We start from the raw sequence: 18770 nt of genomic DNA, 5'->3' as shown, positions 1-18770 counted from the left end.
GCTTTGCGTGGGGCAGAGGCCTGTGGTCCCAAATTGGAAAGTATTGCTGGTCTCAGTTATCTTTGAAGACGAGAGGAAGTCAAGGAGGTTCTTTCCGTGACACCAAAGAGTCGTTAGCAAATTCAGTCCAGCAGAAGTGGCGAGTGTCTGTCCCTGAAGAGGATGCGCGTTCACACTGATTGCCATTGGCCTTGACTGGTTTGGAAGCTTTGTGGAGGGCTGGGGGGCTCGACAGATCTCCTTGGAGACTTCTGCACCCTGAGCTTTATGCTAGAGCGGGAGGGGGGCGGCAGGGTCACGGGCCTCAGTTCACACTTCTACACTGGATGCCCGCCAGCAGCACGGGGTTCCCGAGGGGTGGGAAATGCACACCCTGGTCCCAGAACCGTGCGGGTCCTCGTGCACACCGCCGTGAAGCGTGTTGCCGAGGGCACTGGGGCTCCAGTAGGGGCTGAGCTTCAGCGCTTCCCGCTCCTGTGACCGGGGTTCTGGTGGAGTCCTGCGGAGAAACGTCTGGTGCCCAGCCCGGGGGAGCTGACTGGGCGCAGCGGCTCGCCTCCAGCTGCTGCAGGCTTCTCAACGGGAAAGCGCCGGGAGGAAGGACTGACCGCCCTGGTGACGGACAGAAGGTTCTGGCCACGGGGGCAGTTGGAAGCGTGTGGTGTGGGTACCTGGGGGTGAGAGGGAGGCAGCAGGAGGGAGGGTCTCCCCGTGCCCCCGGTCGTGTGTGCTGGGTAAGTTGAGGAGTCTGTTTCTCATTAAGCACAGGGGAGGCTTTCGTCACTTACAGGAAAACCACCCACTTATCTGAAATCTGACCTACTTCGGGTTGGAGCCAGACAGGGCTCCTGCATCCCACAGGGACACTGGGGCTGTAGTGGTCCACGTCCATGCATCCAGCCAGTCTTCGGGAAGGAGCAGCAACCCACTACCACTTCTATGGTCCTCAGAGGCACTGGGGGCGGTGGCCGAGGTCACCCTCCTGGGGTGTTGTAGGTGGTGAGGTAGGCTCCACAGGGCCCAAAGTCTGAGATCCAAGGATCTTTTTTTTTTTTTTTTTAAAGATTTTATTTATTTATTTGACAGAGAGAGACATAGTGAGAGCAGGAACACAAGCAGGGGGAGTGGGAGAGGGAAAAGCAGGCTTCCCGCAGAGCAGGGAGCCTGACGTGGGGCTCGATCCCAGGACCCTGGGATCATGACCTGAGCCGAAGGCAGACGCTTAACGACTGAGCCACCCAGGCGCCCCCAGATCCCGAGGATCTTTGCTGCACCCAAGATGCTGCAGATGCAGCCCTGCCCTCCCGGCTTGCCACACCCCTGGGACTTGAGTCCCTTGTCCTCACTCAAGGGGCTTGCATCATGATGGAGCTGGAGGCGCTCTGGGCACGGAGGGTCCCAGCGTCTTCTGGAAGTGGATGGACTTGAGCCAGTTATCTGTAAGCCTCTGGCCTCCCACTTCTGTGCTCTGCAATAGCTTACACCGCTTTTTTTAAAGCCACTTCTTAGTCCTACCAAAGGTGACATTTTTTTTTTTAAAGATTTTATTTATTTGAGAGAGAGAGCGAGCACAAGAGGGGGGAGTGGGAGAGGAAGCAGACTCCCCGCTGAGCAGGGACCCCGATGCGGGGCTTGATCCTGGGACTCCAGGATCATGACCTGAGCCGAAGGCAGTCACTCAACCAACTGAGCCACCCAGGCGCCCAAAGGTGACACTTTATTTGGTGGATGTAGTTTCCTGGTCACCAAGAGAAATGCAGATTAGAAATGGACAGTCCTCATTTGGGAAGGCTTCCTGGAGGTAGTAGCCTCAAGTTCTGATAAACAGCAAAGGGAAGACAGACCAGGATGGAGGGAAGAACGAGGAATAGGAATGATACTTGGCTAAAGCTGGAATGGCAGCACCAGCCGAGGGGAAGAGGGAGGAAGGGCAAGGGCTTTGGTCAGAATGGATCCAGGCCGCCCCCCCCCCCCCCGGGGCCCCGGGAGGCGCTGGCCTGTGCCCGAGGGCGCCGGAGTGCACGGTGCAGCCTGCTCCTAGCCTTGTTGGCGTCCTCTTCCTCTGCCCAGCTTTGTTTCAGGTGGGGACAGATGTCCTATGACAGGGAGGTAGCTGAGGGCGGGGCCTCAGCAGCTCTTGGCCCCCAGTCCTCCCGCTGTGCGTGGTGCTCCAGGACAGAAGGGGTCACCCCCTGCCCCGGAGCCAGACTTCCAGGGCGCCTCCCTGAGTGTGTACTGTGTGAGCTGAGGGAGCACACAGGATGAAGGGGACAGCTCGGGAGAAGTGCAGAGAGCCGACAGGTCGGCCACGGTGCTGGAGGGAAGAGCTGTGCCCCCCCGCGAGCCTTCTGTAGGTCCAGACTGGGCTGAGAAACTGTCCTCTCTCAGCTCTGAGTGCCCCGAGCCCGAGAAAGTCCTGTGTGGAGGGCAGGGGGAGGGCTGGAGGGACCGTGGCAGAAGGAGCCAGCTGGGAAATGCCCTTCCCCTGTAGCACCGCGGTCCCTGGCTGGGGAGGAACCGCCTGCCGCACAAACTGCCCCAGTCCTTCTCCTGTAGGAGTTCCTCAGCTTCTTCATCCCGGCCGGGCTGCAGCGCCTCCGCCACAGCACCCCGGCTCAGCGGACCCTCGCTGCGCCCCGCCGCAGCACCCCTGCTCAGCGGACCCCCGCAGCGCCCCTGCTCAGCGGACCCCCGCAGCACCCCTGCTCAGCGGACCCTCGCAGCACCCCTGCTCAGTGGACCCCCTCAGCGCCCGGGCTCAGCGGACCCTCGCAGTGTCCTGGCTCAGCGGACCCCCGCAGCACCCCTGCTCAGCGGACCCCCGCAGCGCCCCTGCTCAGCGGACCCTCGCAGCACCCCTGCTCAGCGGACCCCCTCAGCGCCCGGGCTCAGCGGACCCTCGCAGTGTCCTGGCTCAGCGGACCCCCGCAGCACCCCGGCTCAGCGCCCCCCCCAGCAACCCGGCTCGGCGGCCCCCCGCAGCGCCCCGCCGCAGCTCGGGAATGGAGTGGGTGGGATGATGCAGGGGTCCTGGTGGGTGAGGTGAGCAGGGGAAACTTCCCCCACCCGGGTCTTGGGGGCTGGGCCTGCAGCTGGAGGCCCTGAGAGGACCGGGAGTCTTATCCTTTGGCCTGGGAGGGGCCCCTGGTACCTGGGGAGCACGGGATTGGGCTGACCCAATGTGGGCCTGACTGCCTCCAGCTCCCGGTCACCTCCCCTCTGCAGACCTCAGTTTCCTATTTGGTGGAACCCAAAAGAAAAGCAGCCACAAAGGGTCCGCCGTGCCCTGGAGCCCCAGCAGTCCTGCTTCCCTGAGCCCCTCACTGACTGTCCAGCCGCCCCGTGTGCAAGCAAGGAGGCGCTCCGAGGGGGCCAGTGGGCAGGGGAAGGGCCGCCATGCCACTAGCCAGCACCACGCCACGACAGCACCCAGGCTTCTGGCTGATGCCACCTCCCGATTCTCCCAGCACCCCTTGGGCGAGCCAACCCCTAGGCATGAGGCGCTGCCGAGGGAGGGAGAGCTTTGCTGCCCCCCCTTTGCTCCTTCAGAAACACCAACGGGGGTCACTAGGCATTTCTGCCCCCTCCCTGCACCGGCCCATTGTATCCCCAGGTGTAAGGAAATGCCGTTTTCAGACCCTGCCTTCCAGCTCTGACAGTAAGCCTCTTGTTCTGCCCCCTCCATCCCCGCAGGAGCGCCCCCCCAGTCTGCTCTGAGACAGCCTCCTGCTCCCCTGCCCTCCCCTCCCGTCCGACTCGCTCCCCATCTCTCCTCTTGCTCAGGAGGCCTGCAGACAGAAGGGAGTGGAACCCCGACTGTTGACTCAGCAGCCGAAGCTCTCCTTCAGCCGATGAGCATGGGCTGGGAAGCCGGGGCGGCGGGGGGGGTAGGCACTAGGCACGGGGGCTGGTGCCGCTGCCAGGCTGGGGGTGGCGTGGCCGCCGCCCGTAGCACCTCAGCCTGGGGAGCGCCTCTTCAGGGGAGGGTCTGTGGGATTTCTGTGCCTCAGCAGGCTCTGGGCCCCCTTGGCAGGAGGGGGGGCTCCGACCGGACTGTCTTGACTGGGCTCTCGTGGGACAGAGTATAAGGACTGGCTGCGCCGATGGGACCACAGGGGCACCCAGAGCCTCGAGCAGCTCCTGGGGGGCACACCGTGGCCCAGGCTCAGAGAGCCCCAGTCTGAGAGAAGAACAAGCCCCAAGGCAGATTCCTCCAGGGGGTCGAAGCCCAGAGCTTTGCCCAGGGCAGGTGGCAGGTCCTGAAGTGGGTCTGGGTAGGGAGGGGAAGAAGCCTCACAAGAGGGACAGGGGAGGAATGGGGTCCTTAATTGGGCAAGGCCAAAGCCCGAGAGGCTGGGAAGACAGATTCTCAGCCACTGCGGGAGGCCCCCCAGTCCTGTACTGGTAGGGGAGTTGGGGAAGGGGGTGCAGGGCCTACCCCTCAACCACTCTCCTCCCTGCCCCTCTTTCTTTCCTGGCGTCCCCCAGGTGATGCAGCCACCCCTCTGCCCCTGGCTACCTGCCCAGCCCAGCCAAGAGAGACTTTGCGGTTCCTTGCCTTGCAGCCCCCCAGCCCCCAGATTTGTGACCCTTGCCCAGGTATCTCGGAACCCCCGGACCTGCTCCCCTCACTGCAGTGGCATTTCAACCCCTTACCTTCCACGATAGGAGAAAGAGAGAGAGTGTGTGAGACAGACAGAAGGAGGCTGGAGTACTTGGATCCCTGTGGGGAGAGGTGGTTGGCGATGATTTATTAGCCAGACAAGAATCAACAAACAAGTTCTAACATCTGTTCTCGCCAAACCCTTCCTCAGACAACAGCAGCATTGGACCAGGGCCCAGACCCAAAGGCTCAAGAGGGCCAAGGAAATCAGACTCTGGGAGGAGAAGCCAGGGCAGTAGGAGGCAGCAGGGCTGTCCTAGCACACTTCCTCAGAGGCCCTTGGATCACTGAGCCCCCGGATTCTCGGGGACTCCCGGAACGGAACCAGTGCGTGTGTCCCTAAAAGGGAGCCGAGTCCACCTTTGCTCCTCGAACTCCAGGCTTCTTTCGGGGAGAGGGGCCAGACCTGTCCAGGAAACAGGGCTAAGCTGGGATCTGGAGGAGGGAAACGGCACCCAGACTTCCGTGCTGTGGAACTCTGGAAAGTAGCCAGATTGCCTATCTGAGGAAATCTCTGACATTTCCTGTGGAGAGGAGGATGCGGGGTAAGAGAGTGCCACACGGGAACGACGAAGCCTGGGTTCTAGTCCTTGGCTTTGGCCGAGTCACTACCCCTCTCTGGCTTTGTCTCCTTATCTGCACCGCCAGGGACTTGGCCTGGATCAGTAAGGGCATGGGAGACACTGCTCCTTTTGCCTCCCTGCCCACAGCAGACATCACTAATCAATCATGGTGCTCTTTTCTGCTGAGTGCGGAGATGACTGAGCATCCTTCCCAGGGCAGTGCTCCAGGCAGCCACGACCAATGGATGGCAGTTGGCATGCAAGATGACACCTTTGCGCTATCTTCGCAACAGGTGACGGCCGAGGTCCGTGCTAGCTCTGATCGCCTACGGTTTGTTCCACACATTTCCTGAGAAGGGTGCCTGGTGTGCAAAGGTCTGCGGACCCGGTATCCTGGGCTATCCTCCCCCAGCTCAGACTCACCGGGTTCCTGAGGAGGCCCCAGGGGAAGCCACGCCTGTCCTTTGTCCTCTGTCCTCTGTCTAGAAAGCTTGTGGGGGAGGGTGTGCCCCCAGCTGGGCAGGGGCTGGTGGGGCATGGGAGGGCCTTGTCCAGGCACAGAGTTCTCAGAGTGCGGTTGCCGGCCACCTGAATTCTGCAGAGAGAAGGATGATCCGAGGTCACATCCTCTGCCCTCTGCCTCTCAGGCCTACCTGCAGCCTCAGGGGCTGTCCTCTGGTCTTAACGGAGGTTGGCCTGCACAGAGGAGGTCTAAACCGCTCTCATTCATTCAGCAACCATTTCCTGAGCACCTGCTCTGTGCCAGGGTGCTCTGGAGACAGGTGAATACGTCCCAGCCCCTGCTCTCAGGCAGCTTGCACTCTGCGGGGGAAGAGGGGAGACAGGTCCCAGGTGATCAGTGGCGCAGCAGGTGTGTATAAAGCGCAGTGGATGGCCTCTGTGGTCGTGTTGGGAAGTCTGCAGGGAGAAGGGCAAGCTGGTCTTGAAGGATGACTAGAAGGTCACCGGGCAGCGGGAGGGTGTGCTCAGAGAGACGTGAACAGCTCTGGGAGGATGGAGCAGCTGCGGAGGTGGTCCTCTGCCTCCACCACTGTGGACGGCCGCGTGGGCCAGGTAGCTGTTTTAGAAAGACCATCTAGCTTCCTTGGGGCAGAGTGGATCAGAAGTGGAAAGACTGGTGGTTAGACCAGTTAAGAAGCTCTTGGGAAATCCTGATGAGGGATGATGAGGCTGACACCAGGGAAAGGGACCCAGCAGGAATCGGGGCCTATGAGGAGTCGGGATGGGGAGGGGATGTCGAGGGAGCCCTGGGGCTTCTAGCTTGGACAGTCAGGTGGCTGGAGAGTCATCAGTCCGGCTGGGAGATAGAGGAGGGGCAGTCTGGGGAGAAGGGTGAGAGCGGGTTGCTGTGTGGAGTTCAGGAGGCCGTGGGGCGCTGGGGGCTGAGCGGGAGCCTGGAGGACAGTGGGCACGGACAGGGGTGGGCTGCTGGCTCATCTCTAGCGCTGCAGCAGGGGGTGGGGGTGGGGGTACAGGCTCAGGGGCTGAGGCAGGCCTGGGGCATCGCAGGGAGGGTGGGGAAGGGCCTGCGGAGGGGGGCAGAGGCCCAGGGAGAGGGTGGGAGTGCCCGGGAGGTCCAGCGCAGCCCTGGACTGGGACACTGACTCACAGGATCAGAGGACAGGGGAGGTGGGGGGGGGTGGAAGTGGGAGGGGGCAGTGTGAGGAGGAGCAGGTGTGCAGGTGCCCCCTCCCCTGAGCTCATCTGAGATGACACGAGGGACTCCAAGGGCTCTTCTTCCTCAGGATGGTGGGCCTTGAAGGCGGAGGGGAGGGAGCCAGAGCGGAAGAGGCGCAAGTTCCAATCAGGAAGACAGGATGATGGTTGGAGCCAAGATGGTGGCACAGGATGGGATACAGGTGGCCGGGACTGGGTGAGAGGGACAGGGACAAAAATGCAGGCTCCCCTGGGGAGGGGGGGCGAGGCCCATGCCTGGGCCACTATTTCCTCTGAGAAGTGGAGGGGGTTGACCAAGGGGAGGCCGGTCCCGAGACTGCAGGGAGATGACAGGGAGCCACTTCTGGGCCGGGGAAAGGGCTACTGGCGGACCGAGCCTCCGTCTTTCCCATGCGGCCTCAGACCTCTGACCCTCACCCTGACCCTGGCATCCACTCTGAACACCTTCGCTGAGCACCCCAATAATCTGGCTTTCAGGACCTCCTCCCAGCGGCCCGCCTGCTCCCTGCGCCGCTTTACCTGGCCTCCCGCGACAGGCCTGGACCTGCACCTGCGCAGGGCCAGGTGCCCGAGGCCGCAGGGCTGGCCCCCAGCGCCCGGCGGCACCTCCACCTCGGCGTAGACGTTGCTGGGGGCTTCCCCGGGGCTGCCCCGCCCCATGGCATAGAAGGCGATGGGTTCGTCAGGCTCCTGGTAGATGGGATTGGAGGGCTTGGGGGGCGGGGCCGGGCGCGGCCTCGGGGCCGGGCTCGCGTAGACTTCGGGGGGCAGCTGAGGCTTGGCGGGCACGGGAGGCTTGGGCCTGGGCGGCTGGGGAGACAGGGTGAGAAGGCCAGGCCGGGGGAGAAGGGGGCGTCAGAGCGACCCAGGCTGGGCGGAGGCTGCAGCCCCGGGGCCCCGCCCACGTCCCGCGGCCCCTCCCCTCCCGCAGGCCCCGCCCCAGCGCTGGACCCTCCCTTTGCCGCACCCTCTTCCCCTCTCTCAGCCCCTGCAGCCCAATACCTCCTTCTGTTCCCCGGGCCCCGCCTTCGGCGTGGGGGTCACGTTCTGCGACTTCTTGATGGTCCGGCTATAGTGAGGGTGTGGGTCCTTGTTTCCAGAGTCTGACATTTCAGTGCTCAGGGAAAGTCCTGCAGGCTCAGGCGTCTGCTGGGAAGGAACGAGGCCTCAGGGATTTGGTGCAGTGGGATGGTGGGTGGGGTGGCCAGGGGATCCAGGAGGACAAAGCAAGCTGGTGCTGGTGGAGGATGTGTGGGGGAGGGGCACAGAAATGTGGAACTGGTGGGGTTCCCTGGGTGAGGAACAGGGGATGGAGATGGCAAGGGGACCAACGGGGGTGGTGGTGGGGGTAGTAGCTCTGGTCACAGGCTGTGTCTAGCATTGACCTTAATTCCACCCGGAACACAGGCCAGGCCAGTCTCCATTTGTGCCTGTGGTTGTAAAAATGCAACAAGGCTTGACGAGGGACCTATGGCTGGGTCGCAGGCCGGGATGAGAAGGTGGCTCCTGCGGCCGGGGTCCCAGCGTACCGGGGTCCGGGCGTACCTGGCGGACGAGGGGCTCGGTGAGCGTCTCCCCGTAGGGGCCGAGCGGGCACGCCGTGTAGTGTCGCAGCAGGTCCTGCAGCCGCGCGTGGGCGCTGTGCTCGCCCAGCACCACGTGGCGCCCGTCCCGGAGCTGGGCCAGCAGGAAGTGGCGGCAGCGAGTCCGGCTCCTGGAGGGCGCCCGTCGCATCAGAGCCGCACGCCGTGCCAGGCCCTCCCTCCCAGCCGGCCCCTGCCCCTCCCGCGTCAGGAGCACCCAGCCCACCCCGCCCCGGGGCCGAAGCTCCGCCTCCGGGCTCCCGCCCCTCACCTGTAGGTCAGCACGAAGGTCACAGCGCTCTCGCTGAACCGCACCAAGTAGCATCCCTCAGGCTTGGGCTCCAGCAGCCTCTCGGCCTCCCTGTGGGCGATGGAGAAGACTCTTCCAGCCTCGGGCCTGTCCCCGGCTCTCCGGCGGACCCCAGCCCCCAACCAAGCAGGTTCAGGTGTCGGAGGAGGGTGGGGATGGCAGAGAGAATGTGGGTCCAGTCTGCGCAGGGACTGGAGAGCACGGGGCCAGGGGTCCCACCCAGGAGAGCTCCCAGCCCTGCATCCTCCTGTGGCCTCATCCTGGAGGGCAGCCTGGTGGGGGTACCCTGGGGTGGTAATTGACTACAGGCTGGGGAAGAGGAAAGCAAAGCTGAGAAATGTGGCGGGAGGGATGGCCTAGCAGGGAGACAAGGATGGTGGTAGACCGGAGAAACCATGAGGACTGGAGGCCAAGAGACAGGAATGGAAGCGGAGGCCCCAGAGCGAGCGGGCTGCAGCCTCTGCACGGACCTCCCCCAGGACAGATGCCTCAGAGATTGGCCTGGGAACCTCCAGGACTCAGGGCTGGACTTGCAGCCTGCACGCACTGCTGCTGGGCCCAGGACCCAGGACTTGCCCGGCCCCTCTCTGGGCCCCTTTCTGCCGCTGTGACTCACCTCCGGGTGATGAAGCCGTGGAACCAGGCAGGGGCTGCCCCATGCTGCAGAAGCCAGTGGGCCTGGGTCTTCTGGAACCAAGCCCGGGTCTCGGCCTGCAGGGACTGGCCTCCTTCCTCAAGCCCCTCCTCGGCCTTCCCAGCATCCTCTGGGCCGGAAGCAGCCCCTGGGAGTTGAGGAGATGCCTGGAACAGGGGAAAAGTTCAAGGAGGGGGAAATAACCATGATTCATGGGCTTCCTCCTGATGCCATCCCACTGCCGCCTCCTCAGCCTCACCCCTGCTCCCCATCCCAGTTGCCCATTTTAGGCCATAACTGCCCAGAAAGTGCCTCTCAGGGTCCAGCTTAAATCCCCTTCTTCAGCTCCACCTGCTTTGGTTTCCAGGGGATTTCTGTCCACTTCTCTCTGGGCCTGAGGGCCTTTTTAACCCAGGAGCAGTAAGCTCCTAACCTGAGCTTCAATGAGTGTGAGGCCTTCCAGAAAGAGAGGAAATCATTCCCTGGCCTGCAGGACGAGGGACATGATGCTGCCTGTCACCCCAGAGGACAGAACGAGGGAGGACTCACCCTCCCGTAGGAGGGGCTGGGCTGGATCCTAGGGAGGACTTCCTAATGGACTGCTGGGTGAGAGGGACTGAGGCCTGGATGCACTGGGCAGGTGGAGGCCACGGATGGAGATGCAGATGCCTGCTTCTGGGACTCGGTACCCTGTACCCTGGTCACCTGCGGACTCAGCCCCAGCGTCCCAGGGACAGTGAGGGGACACTATAGTGAAGGAAGGAGATACTCCCCATCTCCTTTCCCTCTCTCCATCCATGCCCTAGCCCTGTTGGCAGCCCCAGATTATTCCTGCTTTCTCCCCGTTGGCCTTGGTCCATCTGCACGTCCTCACCGGTGGGGGGATGGGAGCCAAGGAGGACGCTGCGCCAGCCGAGTTCCCACCTGCCGCAGCATGGACAGCTTCGACTCTGGGGCTGGGCTGGGCCTCCTCAGCCTTCAGGGCCTGGAGTCTGGGCCCCTGAAGCAGGCCCACGTCCTGGCAGGTCCTGCAGGGCAGTTCCACGGGCTGGAAGGTGCTGAAGGTAGGGGCAGGGGCTCGGCCGCTTCCTATTAGCACAAAGAGGACAGCTGGGGTTTCTCGGGGAGGGACTGCCCCTCCTCCAGGCTCCCAGGGGCCCCGCATGCCTCTGACCAGGGACCTGGAGGACAGGGACAGTCACAAGAGGAGAAATGCAGGTGGGACCCCAGGGCGTCTCTCGCGGGGGAGGAGTAAGGAGCTGAGGAGGCCCTGGCTGGCCAGGGAGGCAGGGTGTGGGGGAGCAGAGAGTCCCACAGCGAGGGGTGCGGAGTGGGGGGGGGTGGCGTGATCTCTGTTTATGGCCAAGATCCTCTGCCTCCCGGGCCTTGTTCTCCTGCTCCTTCCTCTCTAAGGAGCACTCTGCAGACCCAGCCGCCTGTGTCCCGCATATGTCCCCGGGGCTGAGTGGACTGGCGCCCCAGAGAAGGAGAAGGAGCTCTGGGCACCCCGCCAGTCAGCTCTGCCAGCCCTGGCTCGGGGTGGGGCCCTTCACCCCTGAAGTGGGACAGCAGGGGTAATGGGGGTCTGGATGTCCCTCCACCCACAGTCTCCAACCTCACACTTACCTTGGGGGCATATCTGGGCCAGGGGGAGCTCCATGGGCCGGCCTGAGAACAGAGCCCCAGAGCAGGGGGTGTGTAAGGGTGTGTGTACGTGCTCTGAAAAGATGTGCACACTCAGCAACTCATCTCTCTCCCCCCGGCCCCCAAGGGCAGGAAATGTCGCCTTCCCCACAGCCCTAGCCCTGGCCGAGGACCCACGTCATGGAAAGCCGTAAGACACTTATCCCTCCCCCGGAAGCCAGGCAGCTGAAGGTCGTGGTGGTGCGGTGGTGGGTATTTGTATCATTCTGTGTCTGGGTTTTGGGAAGTCCTAACTGCCCTCTGACCTCGATCCCTCCTGTTTCTCCCTCCACTCCCTCGCTCCAGACCGGGACTCCCTTTTCTCTCTCTGCCTCCCTCCCTGTCTCTCCCTCAGCTTCGGTTCAGAGCAGTAGCAATGGGGATGTCAAACTCAAAAGGATAAGCCCTAGTATGGTGCCTGGGCTTCGGGCTCCTGGGAGATTCCTACGCAGGATTATGCTCTTAGGACACATGAGGAGTGAAGGGGGCAGGGCTGCAACAGGAAGGATGTGGGGCAGACCTCTGGAAGGACTTTTTGAGGTCATACAAATCTGTGAGATAAGGGGGTGGGAGGGAGGGGGACTGGCTTCACCTTCCAGCAGATAATGAAGCTGGGTTAGGGCAAAACCCAGCAATCCTGGGGGAGGGAGGGACCGTCCTGGGGGAAGCAGGTGGTGATCAGAAGCAACATTATTAGCAGTTATTGGAACATCGATGCTGACTTTTTTTTTTAAGATTTTATTTATTTATTCATGAGAGACAGAGAGAGAGAGAGAGAGAGGCAGAGGGAGAAGCAGGCTCCCGCGGAGCAGGGAGCCCGATGTGGGACTCGATCCCAGGACCCTGGGACCATGACCTGAGCCGAAGGCAGACGCCCAACCATCTGAGCCACCCCGGCGCCCGATGCTGACTTCTTAAAGTAACAGTGTGCTTATACCTCCTGCCACACCAGAGACCAATCCCATTGCTCTCATTTGATGCTCGCCAATGAAGGACAGGGAACATTACCCCCATTTCCCAGAAGGGTACACTGAAGCTCAGAGAAGTTAAGTGCTGTGGCCACGTGTTTCAGTGTCTCAGAAGTTGGGATTAGAAACTAGATCTTCCTTTACTAATTTCACTGTGATTTAAGCCAACAATCCAGGACTAAGTGCCAGGCACTGCTCCTGGTGCCAAGAACCCAGAGAGCAAAAGGATCTTGCTTCAAGATGCGGGGGGGCAGGGGGGGGTAGCTGCGCCTGCCAACAGATCTTGCTTGTGAGACACAGTGGTGCGGCTGGCGCTGTGGGAGCCGGGCTGGCCTGGCGTGCATGTGTGCATGGGGCGTTGGGACGTCAGAGAAGGAGACTGAGCGGAGTTGTGGCGGGCGAGCAGCGTGGAAGAAGGCGGACAAAGGTGTTTCTAGAAGAGGCAGCAGCGTGGCAAATGTGTGTAAGAAGGAACCGGCAGCTGCAGGGGAATGCGGGGCTGGGGCCGGGCTGGCTTAGAGGCTGCAGCAGTGGTCCCCGCAGCTGGGTTATCTGCTGCCCTGGGCCCAGGAAGGAGTCTGGACACCTGGCTTGCAGCCCGAAGAGCCACCTGCCCACCAGCCCCGGGCAGGGGAGCGCTTTCCCCACCGTCACCACCCACATGCCAGGGCCTTACCTCCCCACAGCTGCCCACTCCCTCTTCCTGAAACACTGTCGCCTTAACCTGGCCCCCGCCCCCAGGGGTTGGCGACAAGACCGAGAGGTGCCCTCAACATCCTCCCCAAACACCTCGCTGTACCGTGACAGCCCGTCGGACGCCGGGCCTCTGTGGCTGGTGCTCCGTGGCCGGTCCTGCTCGCCCGGCCGGCTTCCGGAAGCCCTGCAGCAGAAGCAGTTTCCACCTTTCAAATGGAATCACCCCCACGCTCTTGGTCTGGAGGCCTGGCCCAGGCCCACAGCCCCAGCAGCTGGAGCCTCGTGTGTGGGCCTCGACCTCTGTCGGATGGGGGGTGTGGGGAGAGCCTTAGTCTCTCTGAGGCTGTGACCGTCCCCTCTGCCTCGTGCCGGGCTTCAGCCTGGGCAATCGCTCCATCCCTCCAAGCTTCAGGTGGCCCTCTGGAAAATGGGGCAAGAACACCTCTTGGCATTCCAGCACTAGGTGGGTGCCGAGCCAGCAGAGGGTCTGTCCGACGAAGAGGAGGGCTCAGGTGCGGTCCCTTCTTTGCTGCCGGCTCCTGGCTCTGTGAGGGGCACCGTTAACCACTGTTCCCTCACGGCTGGGGCAAGGTCCACACTGCAGGTCTTCCCTCTGGCTGGGCTTGTGGAGGCCGGGGTCGGGGGCCCCTCAGCCCTGCACACTGCTGGGCAGGGATCAGGTGCGTGCTAGACGGTTTGTGTGACCCCCCCCGCCCCAGCCCAGGATGCTTTCCCTGAGGCCCCACATGTATTACTCTGAGCTGCCATAATGAAATATCACAGACCGGGGTGGGGTGGGGTGGGGCATCAACAACAGAAATTTGTTTTCTCACTGTTCTGGAGTCTGGAATTCCAAGGTCAAGGTGTCAGCAGGGTTGGTTTCTGGTGAGAACTCTCGTCTTGGTTTGCAGATGGGTGCCTTCTTGCTGTGTCCTCGCACGGCCCTTCCTCTGTGCTCGTGCAGCGCGGGCTGGGGGATATCCCAGGTGTCCCTTCCTCTTCTTACAAGGACTCCCGTCCTAGCCAATCAGGACCCCACCCTTATGACCCCATTTAACCTTAATTACTTTTTTTTTTTTAAGATTTTACTTGTCAGAATGAGAGAGAGAGAGCACAAGCAGGGGGAGCGGCAGACAGAGGGAGAAGCAGACTCCCCACGGAGCAAGGACCTTGATTCAAGACTCGATCCCAGGACCCTGGGATCATGACCTGATGGAAGGCAGATGCTCAACCGACTGAGCCACCCAAGTGTCCCACCTTAATTACTTCTTTAAAGACCCTATCTCTCCATTCAGTAACATTGGGGGTTAGGTCTTTTTTTTTTTTTTTTTAAAGATTTTATTTATTTATTTGACAGAGAGAGACACAGCGAGAGGGGAACACAAGCAGGGGGAGGGGGAGAGGGAGAAGCAGGCTTCCTGCGGAGCAGGGAGCCCGATGCAGGGCTCGATCCCAGGACCCTGAGATCATGACCTGAGCCGAAGGCAGACGCTTAACGACTGAGCCACCCAGGCGCCCCGGGGGTTAGGTCTTTAACGAATGAGTTTTGAGGGGACATGATACAGTCCACACACCAAATTTCAAAGCCCGTCCTCTCCCCTCAAGGAGCTTGCATCGTAAGGTAGGCAGGACCACGGAAGAGACTTGGCAATTCAAAGCAGTCATGCCCAGAGCCATGTGCATCCTCCAGGACCTCAGGGGAGAGAGTTGTCTTCTGATGGGGGTGACAGGGGGTGGAGAATAAGAGGGGGGTGCAGTTTAGGGGGCATCCAGGTTGGGCCGTGATGAGAAATCATGGGTGAATGTCCGTACTACCCAAAGCAATCTATAGATTCAATGCAGTCCCTATCAAAATTCCAATGGCACTTTTCACAGAAATAGAACAGACAATTCTAAAATGTGTATGTAATCCCAAAGACTCAGAATAGCCAAAACGATCTTGAGAAAGAACAAAGCTGCAGGCATCGGGCTTCCTGATTTAAACGATATCACAAAACTATAGTAATCAAAGCAGAACGGCACTGGTATGAACCAGACACACATCAATGGGACAGAAGAGAGAGCCCGGAAATAACCCAAGCACTACGGTCAATCAATTTATGACCAAGGAGCCAAGAATACACATGGGGGAAGGGTGGTCTCGTCAATAGACGATGTTGGAAAAACTGGACAGCCACATGCAAAAGAATGAGACCGGACCCCAATCTCATACCACAAACAAAAATTAACCCAGGATGGATTAAAAAGGGGTGCCTGGGTGGCTAGTCGGTTAAGTGTCTGACTTTGGCTCAGGTCATGATCTTGGGGTCCTGAGATGGAACCCCGTGTCAGCCTCCCTGCTTAGCGGGGAGTCTGCTTCTCCCTCTCCATCTGCAGCTCCCCCTGCTTGTGCTCTCTCTCTCTCTCTCTCAAATAAATAAATAAAATCTTTAAAAAAAATGGATTAAAGACCTGAGATTAAAAGCATAGGACATCAGTCTTGGTGATGACTTTATGGGTTTCACACCCAAAACAGAGGCAACAACAGTGAAAGCGAACAAGTGGGACCCCATCACACTAACAAGCTTCTGTAGAACAGGAAACCACCAACAAATGAAAAGGTAACCTACTGAATGGGAGAAAATATTTGCAAATCGTATCTCCAGTAAGGGATTAAGATCCCAAATATATGAAGAACTCATAAAACTCCATAGCAAAAAGCCAAACAATGTGATTCAAAAATGGGCAGAGGATCTGGATGGACATTTTCCCAAAGAAGACAAACAGTTGGCCAGCAGGCACACGGAAGGGGCTCTGCCTCACTAAGCATCAGGGAAATGCAAATCAAAACCGCTGGCCCCGCACGCAAGGAGGAGGAGGCTGGCTCTGCGGATGTCCAGCGTCAGGCCTCCTGCTCCACGGTGGACTTGGGCAGTGGACTTCCCACTTGACAAAGGAGTTCATCTGAGGCTCGAAGTAAGCTATCAGTGACTTGCCGGAGCAGACTAGTTCGTTTAGTTAACATTCAGTTCGGGTCTAGCTCCAGAGGCCGTGTTCCCTCTCTGCCTCTCTGCCCTTAGCTGCTTTGTCCTGAAGTCATCCAGCGGCTGATTGAAAATCTATTGAAAATCTGTTCTGTGCTGGAGCACGTGAGAGTTTTAAGGGCTACACAACCCAGGTAATTCGGAATGATAGAAATTAACTAGGGCGCCTGGGTGGCTCGGTAATTAAGCGTCTGCCTTCAGCTCAGATCATGATCCCAGGGTCCTGGAATCGAGTCCCACATCGGGCTCCGTGCTCAGCGGGAAGCCTGCTTCTCCCTCTCCCACTCCCCCTGCTTGTGTTCCCTCTCTCGCTGTCTCTCTCCCTCTGTTGAGAAATAAATAAAATCTTAAAAAAAAAAAAAAGGAATTAACTAGAAGCCGGGGTGGGTGGGGTGTGGGCCACTCTGCCTGGAGCCAGGTTGCACGAGGCCAAGAAAGCCTTCAGAGAAGAGGTGGGTTTAGGAGGAACAGGTGATCCTCCAGATAAAGGAGCAGGGATGGGTGGAGGAGGGTGGAGGAGCAAAGTAGGTGAGGATGCGGGGCTCAGAGCCGCTGTGTCCTCTGGGCACGCATGAGCAGGAAGGGCAGGGAGCCTGGGAGACAAAGCCGAGGGGTGCCCACTGGGGCGCTTTGTCTTTGGCTCCCGGGCACTGGGGAGCCGTGGGGGGCTTCCAGCAGGGAAGTGGTGAGTGGGACTAGGTCCTTGCTTGCCCTGTGGCAGCTGTCCTAGGGTGCTTGCCTGGCACCTTGCACTCTGCAAGGGCAGGACGTGGCTTTTGCCCGTCGCTGGGACTGCGGCACTCAGGGCAGGCCCGACTCTCCACGGGTGTGAATTCAGCGTGTCACTGTGTGCTCAAGGTGGTTTGGTGCCCGGCCACCTTCCTGCCCGTAAGGGCTCCCTTGCCACCCTCCCCGGGGGCCCCAGCACCGTGCGGGGCACCCGGTCAGTCAGCAGCGGGTCGTGGTGGGGAAACGCCAGGATGGCTCGGACTTTGAATCCCAGCTCTGCCATTTATTCGTTGTAGGACTTCGGGCTAATCATTTCACTTCCCTGTGCCTCAGTGTCCTGATCTGCCAAATGTCAGCCCTAGTAGGACGCGCGACACATAGTTCCCTGTGTGAGAGCGGGGGCCACGGGCAGACGTGCAGTGGTGCTCAGTGCATTTTAGGAACTATAATCACAGTAGACGATAACCCCCATGGTGCTGGTCACTCACCTCTGGTCTCCCAGCCCCCACCCTGCCTTGTTTACGCCGTGCACTGCAGTCGGGGCTTCGACTGCAAACCGCACTTCACAGACTCCTGAGCTAGCCGGTCTGTGTTAGGTTCTGCCGATGGGGAGGTCTGCTGCGTGGGGGGGTGGGGGTGGGGTGGGGGAACGGCTTCTTCCTGTTTGCTTCCTTTTCAGGTTGCTCCAGTTCCAGCTGGGCAGCACCAGCTCCTCCCCACCTCTGAGTTTCTAGACGCTGACAAGACCCACCTCGCTGGTTCTCACAGCCTAGAGGTGGGAGCTTCTTCCTGCTGTATCAGGGTTACTCAGTGTGTTCCCTTTTGCCTTCCGGCCTCCCATACCAGGGAGGTCAACCCCTTATCTTCAGCGCTGCTTGTAGAAATACACAGCATGGTTCCTGTTCTCCTGAGGCCACTCCTGACACCAGCCGTGGTTGGGTGTCCGCAGGTGCCAAGACCAGAAAGAGCATGAGGAAGGGGAAGAGCCTCAGCCCACAGGTGGGGGCAGGGCATGGGTCACACGTGGAGTCCCAGGAGACAGTGGCACGTGGGCAGCAAGAGGAGAGTCTAGACCGATCGAAAGGTGGGGTTTGTACTGGGCTCGGAGGGTCAGGGTGCTGGAAAGGTGGGTTGCAGTGAGAAGTGGAAGGCTTCCATGCTAGAGAAGATGCAACGTAGAGACAAAGATGGGGACCATAGGGCGGAGACGAGAGTTGCTCTCAGCCCCCGGCAAGATGGGGGTAGAAGAGGCGGGAGCTCCGGGCACCGGCTGTGTGGTGTTGGGCAGGTCACCTGGCCTCTCAGATCATTGATGTCATCAGTGCTGTCCTCTGAACACTTCATCTCTGAAGCAGGTTTTTAAAGCACACAAGTTCTCTGTCTCTTTCGGAATTCGGAAGTTCTTTGCCAGCGTGAGGACTTATTGGTGTTTGATGCTCTTCTGAGTAAGTGGGGAAGGATTCACACACACCCCCGCCCCCGTGGGTATTTCCAGGCTGGGAAAGAGAGGAGGGTGGGAGCCCAGTGGGGAAGAAGGTTCGGGCGGGCCCAAGGGGTGTGGTGGCCCACACTCAGCCTGGGAGGAGAGGTTGGGCAGGGTGTTGGAAGCCACGGAGGGGAAGGTACGGTGGGGTCTGCCTGGTGAAGGAGCATGGGAAACCAGGTGGAGGGTGATCCAGTCGGGTTGAGGAGGGAAGGTGCCCTCAGTTTTCGTAGTCCCAAAGACACTGCGAGCGGAGGGGCCATTGGCCCAGACTTGACCAGCATCTCTGAGAAGTGTCTGCTTTTCTCCGTCTCCCACCCATTTTATATCTTTCCAGGTAGAAGACACCATGCGGTTACAGAAGCATGCTATCAATCACAAATTCATGAGAACCGACCTTGGCCCCACCCAGACCATGGAGGAAACAATGTTCGTGGAGACCATATATGGGTCAGACGTTGTGACGCCCAAGCAAGTAGACAGAGGGTGAACGGGGGTCTGCAGGTCTGACCTCACCCATCCCGAGCCTTGGACCTCAGCCCCCAGGGCCCGGAGGCTCCTCTTAAAAGGAAACTGCTTGATACAGAGAAGCAGAAAGAAGATGTGCCCTGCACAACCCCATCTCCCAGCTGTACATGCACACTTCCAGATATTTTTCTGAGTTTGTACATGGAAATGCAAGACATGGCATTCGTATAGTTTGTCGCCTGGGCTTTTCACTCTGCAGCTCATCGTGG

The 18770-nt window shown here is 60.1% G+C and overlaps 1 protein-coding gene and 1 long non-coding RNA gene across 6 annotated transcripts; one reads left to right on the top strand and one right to left on the bottom strand.

Moving 5' to 3' along the window:
* Positions 1-1181: 1181 nt before the first annotated feature.
* Positions 1182-11205, bottom strand: SH2D2A (SH2 domain containing 2A). Of its 5 annotated transcripts, XM_081825409.1 has the most exons (10): positions 11078-11205; positions 10326-10540; positions 9434-9618; positions 8779-8868; positions 8470-8638; positions 7927-8073; positions 7444-7734; positions 5650-5821; positions 4657-4723; positions 1182-1738 (listed from the first exon to the last, which is right to left on the bottom strand). In XM_081825409.1, the coding sequence occupies exons 1-10, from the start codon at positions 11109-11111 to the stop codon at positions 1675-1677; spliced, it is 1434 nt and encodes a 477-aa protein (XP_081681535.1). In that variant the 5' UTR covers positions 11112-11205; the 3' UTR covers positions 1182-1674. The 5 variants fall into 5 exon arrangements, with proteins under 5 accessions (XP_081681535.1, XP_030887548.1, XP_030887546.1 ...); XM_031031688.2 differs by lacking the exon at positions 1182-1738 and having other exon boundaries at positions 4721-5187; XM_031031686.2 differs by lacking the exon at positions 1182-1738 and having other exon boundaries at positions 4721-5069.
* A 6030-nt stretch (positions 11206-17235) lies between these two features.
* On the top strand, positions 17236-18731 carry LOC145722392 (uncharacterized). The gene is made up of 2 exons (XR_014146659.1): positions 17236-17995; positions 18371-18731. It is a non-coding gene; the product is annotated as an uncharacterized LOC145722392 (long non-coding RNA).
* Positions 18732-18770: the final 39 nt, after the last annotated feature.

The sequence above is a fragment of the Leptonychotes weddellii genome, chromosome 6 (genome assembly GCF_054177405.1).
Source record: "Leptonychotes weddellii isolate Sample4059 chromosome 6, ASM5417740v2, whole genome shotgun sequence".
NCBI classification, from domain to species: domain Eukaryota; kingdom Metazoa; phylum Chordata; class Mammalia; order Carnivora; family Phocidae; genus Leptonychotes; species Leptonychotes weddellii.
Note: the sequence above shows the minus strand (reverse complement) of the source record. Positions and strands in the feature narration are given on the sequence as shown.

Excerpts from the sequence above, each read along its gene's own strand:
- SH2D2A (XM_081825407.1), bottom strand. The coding sequence starts at position 11,111 with ATGGAGCTCCCCCTGGCCCAGATATGCCCCCAAG. Across the intron at positions 9,619-10,325 it reads TGGCTCCCATCCCCCCACCG|GCATCTCCTCAACTCCCAGG; the intron begins GTGAGGACGTGC and ends CCCCTGTTCCAG. Across the intron at positions 8,074-8,469 it reads CCGAGCCCCTCGTCCGCCAG|CAGACGCCTGAGCCTGCAGG; the intron begins GTACGCCCGGAC and ends GTTCCTTCCCAG.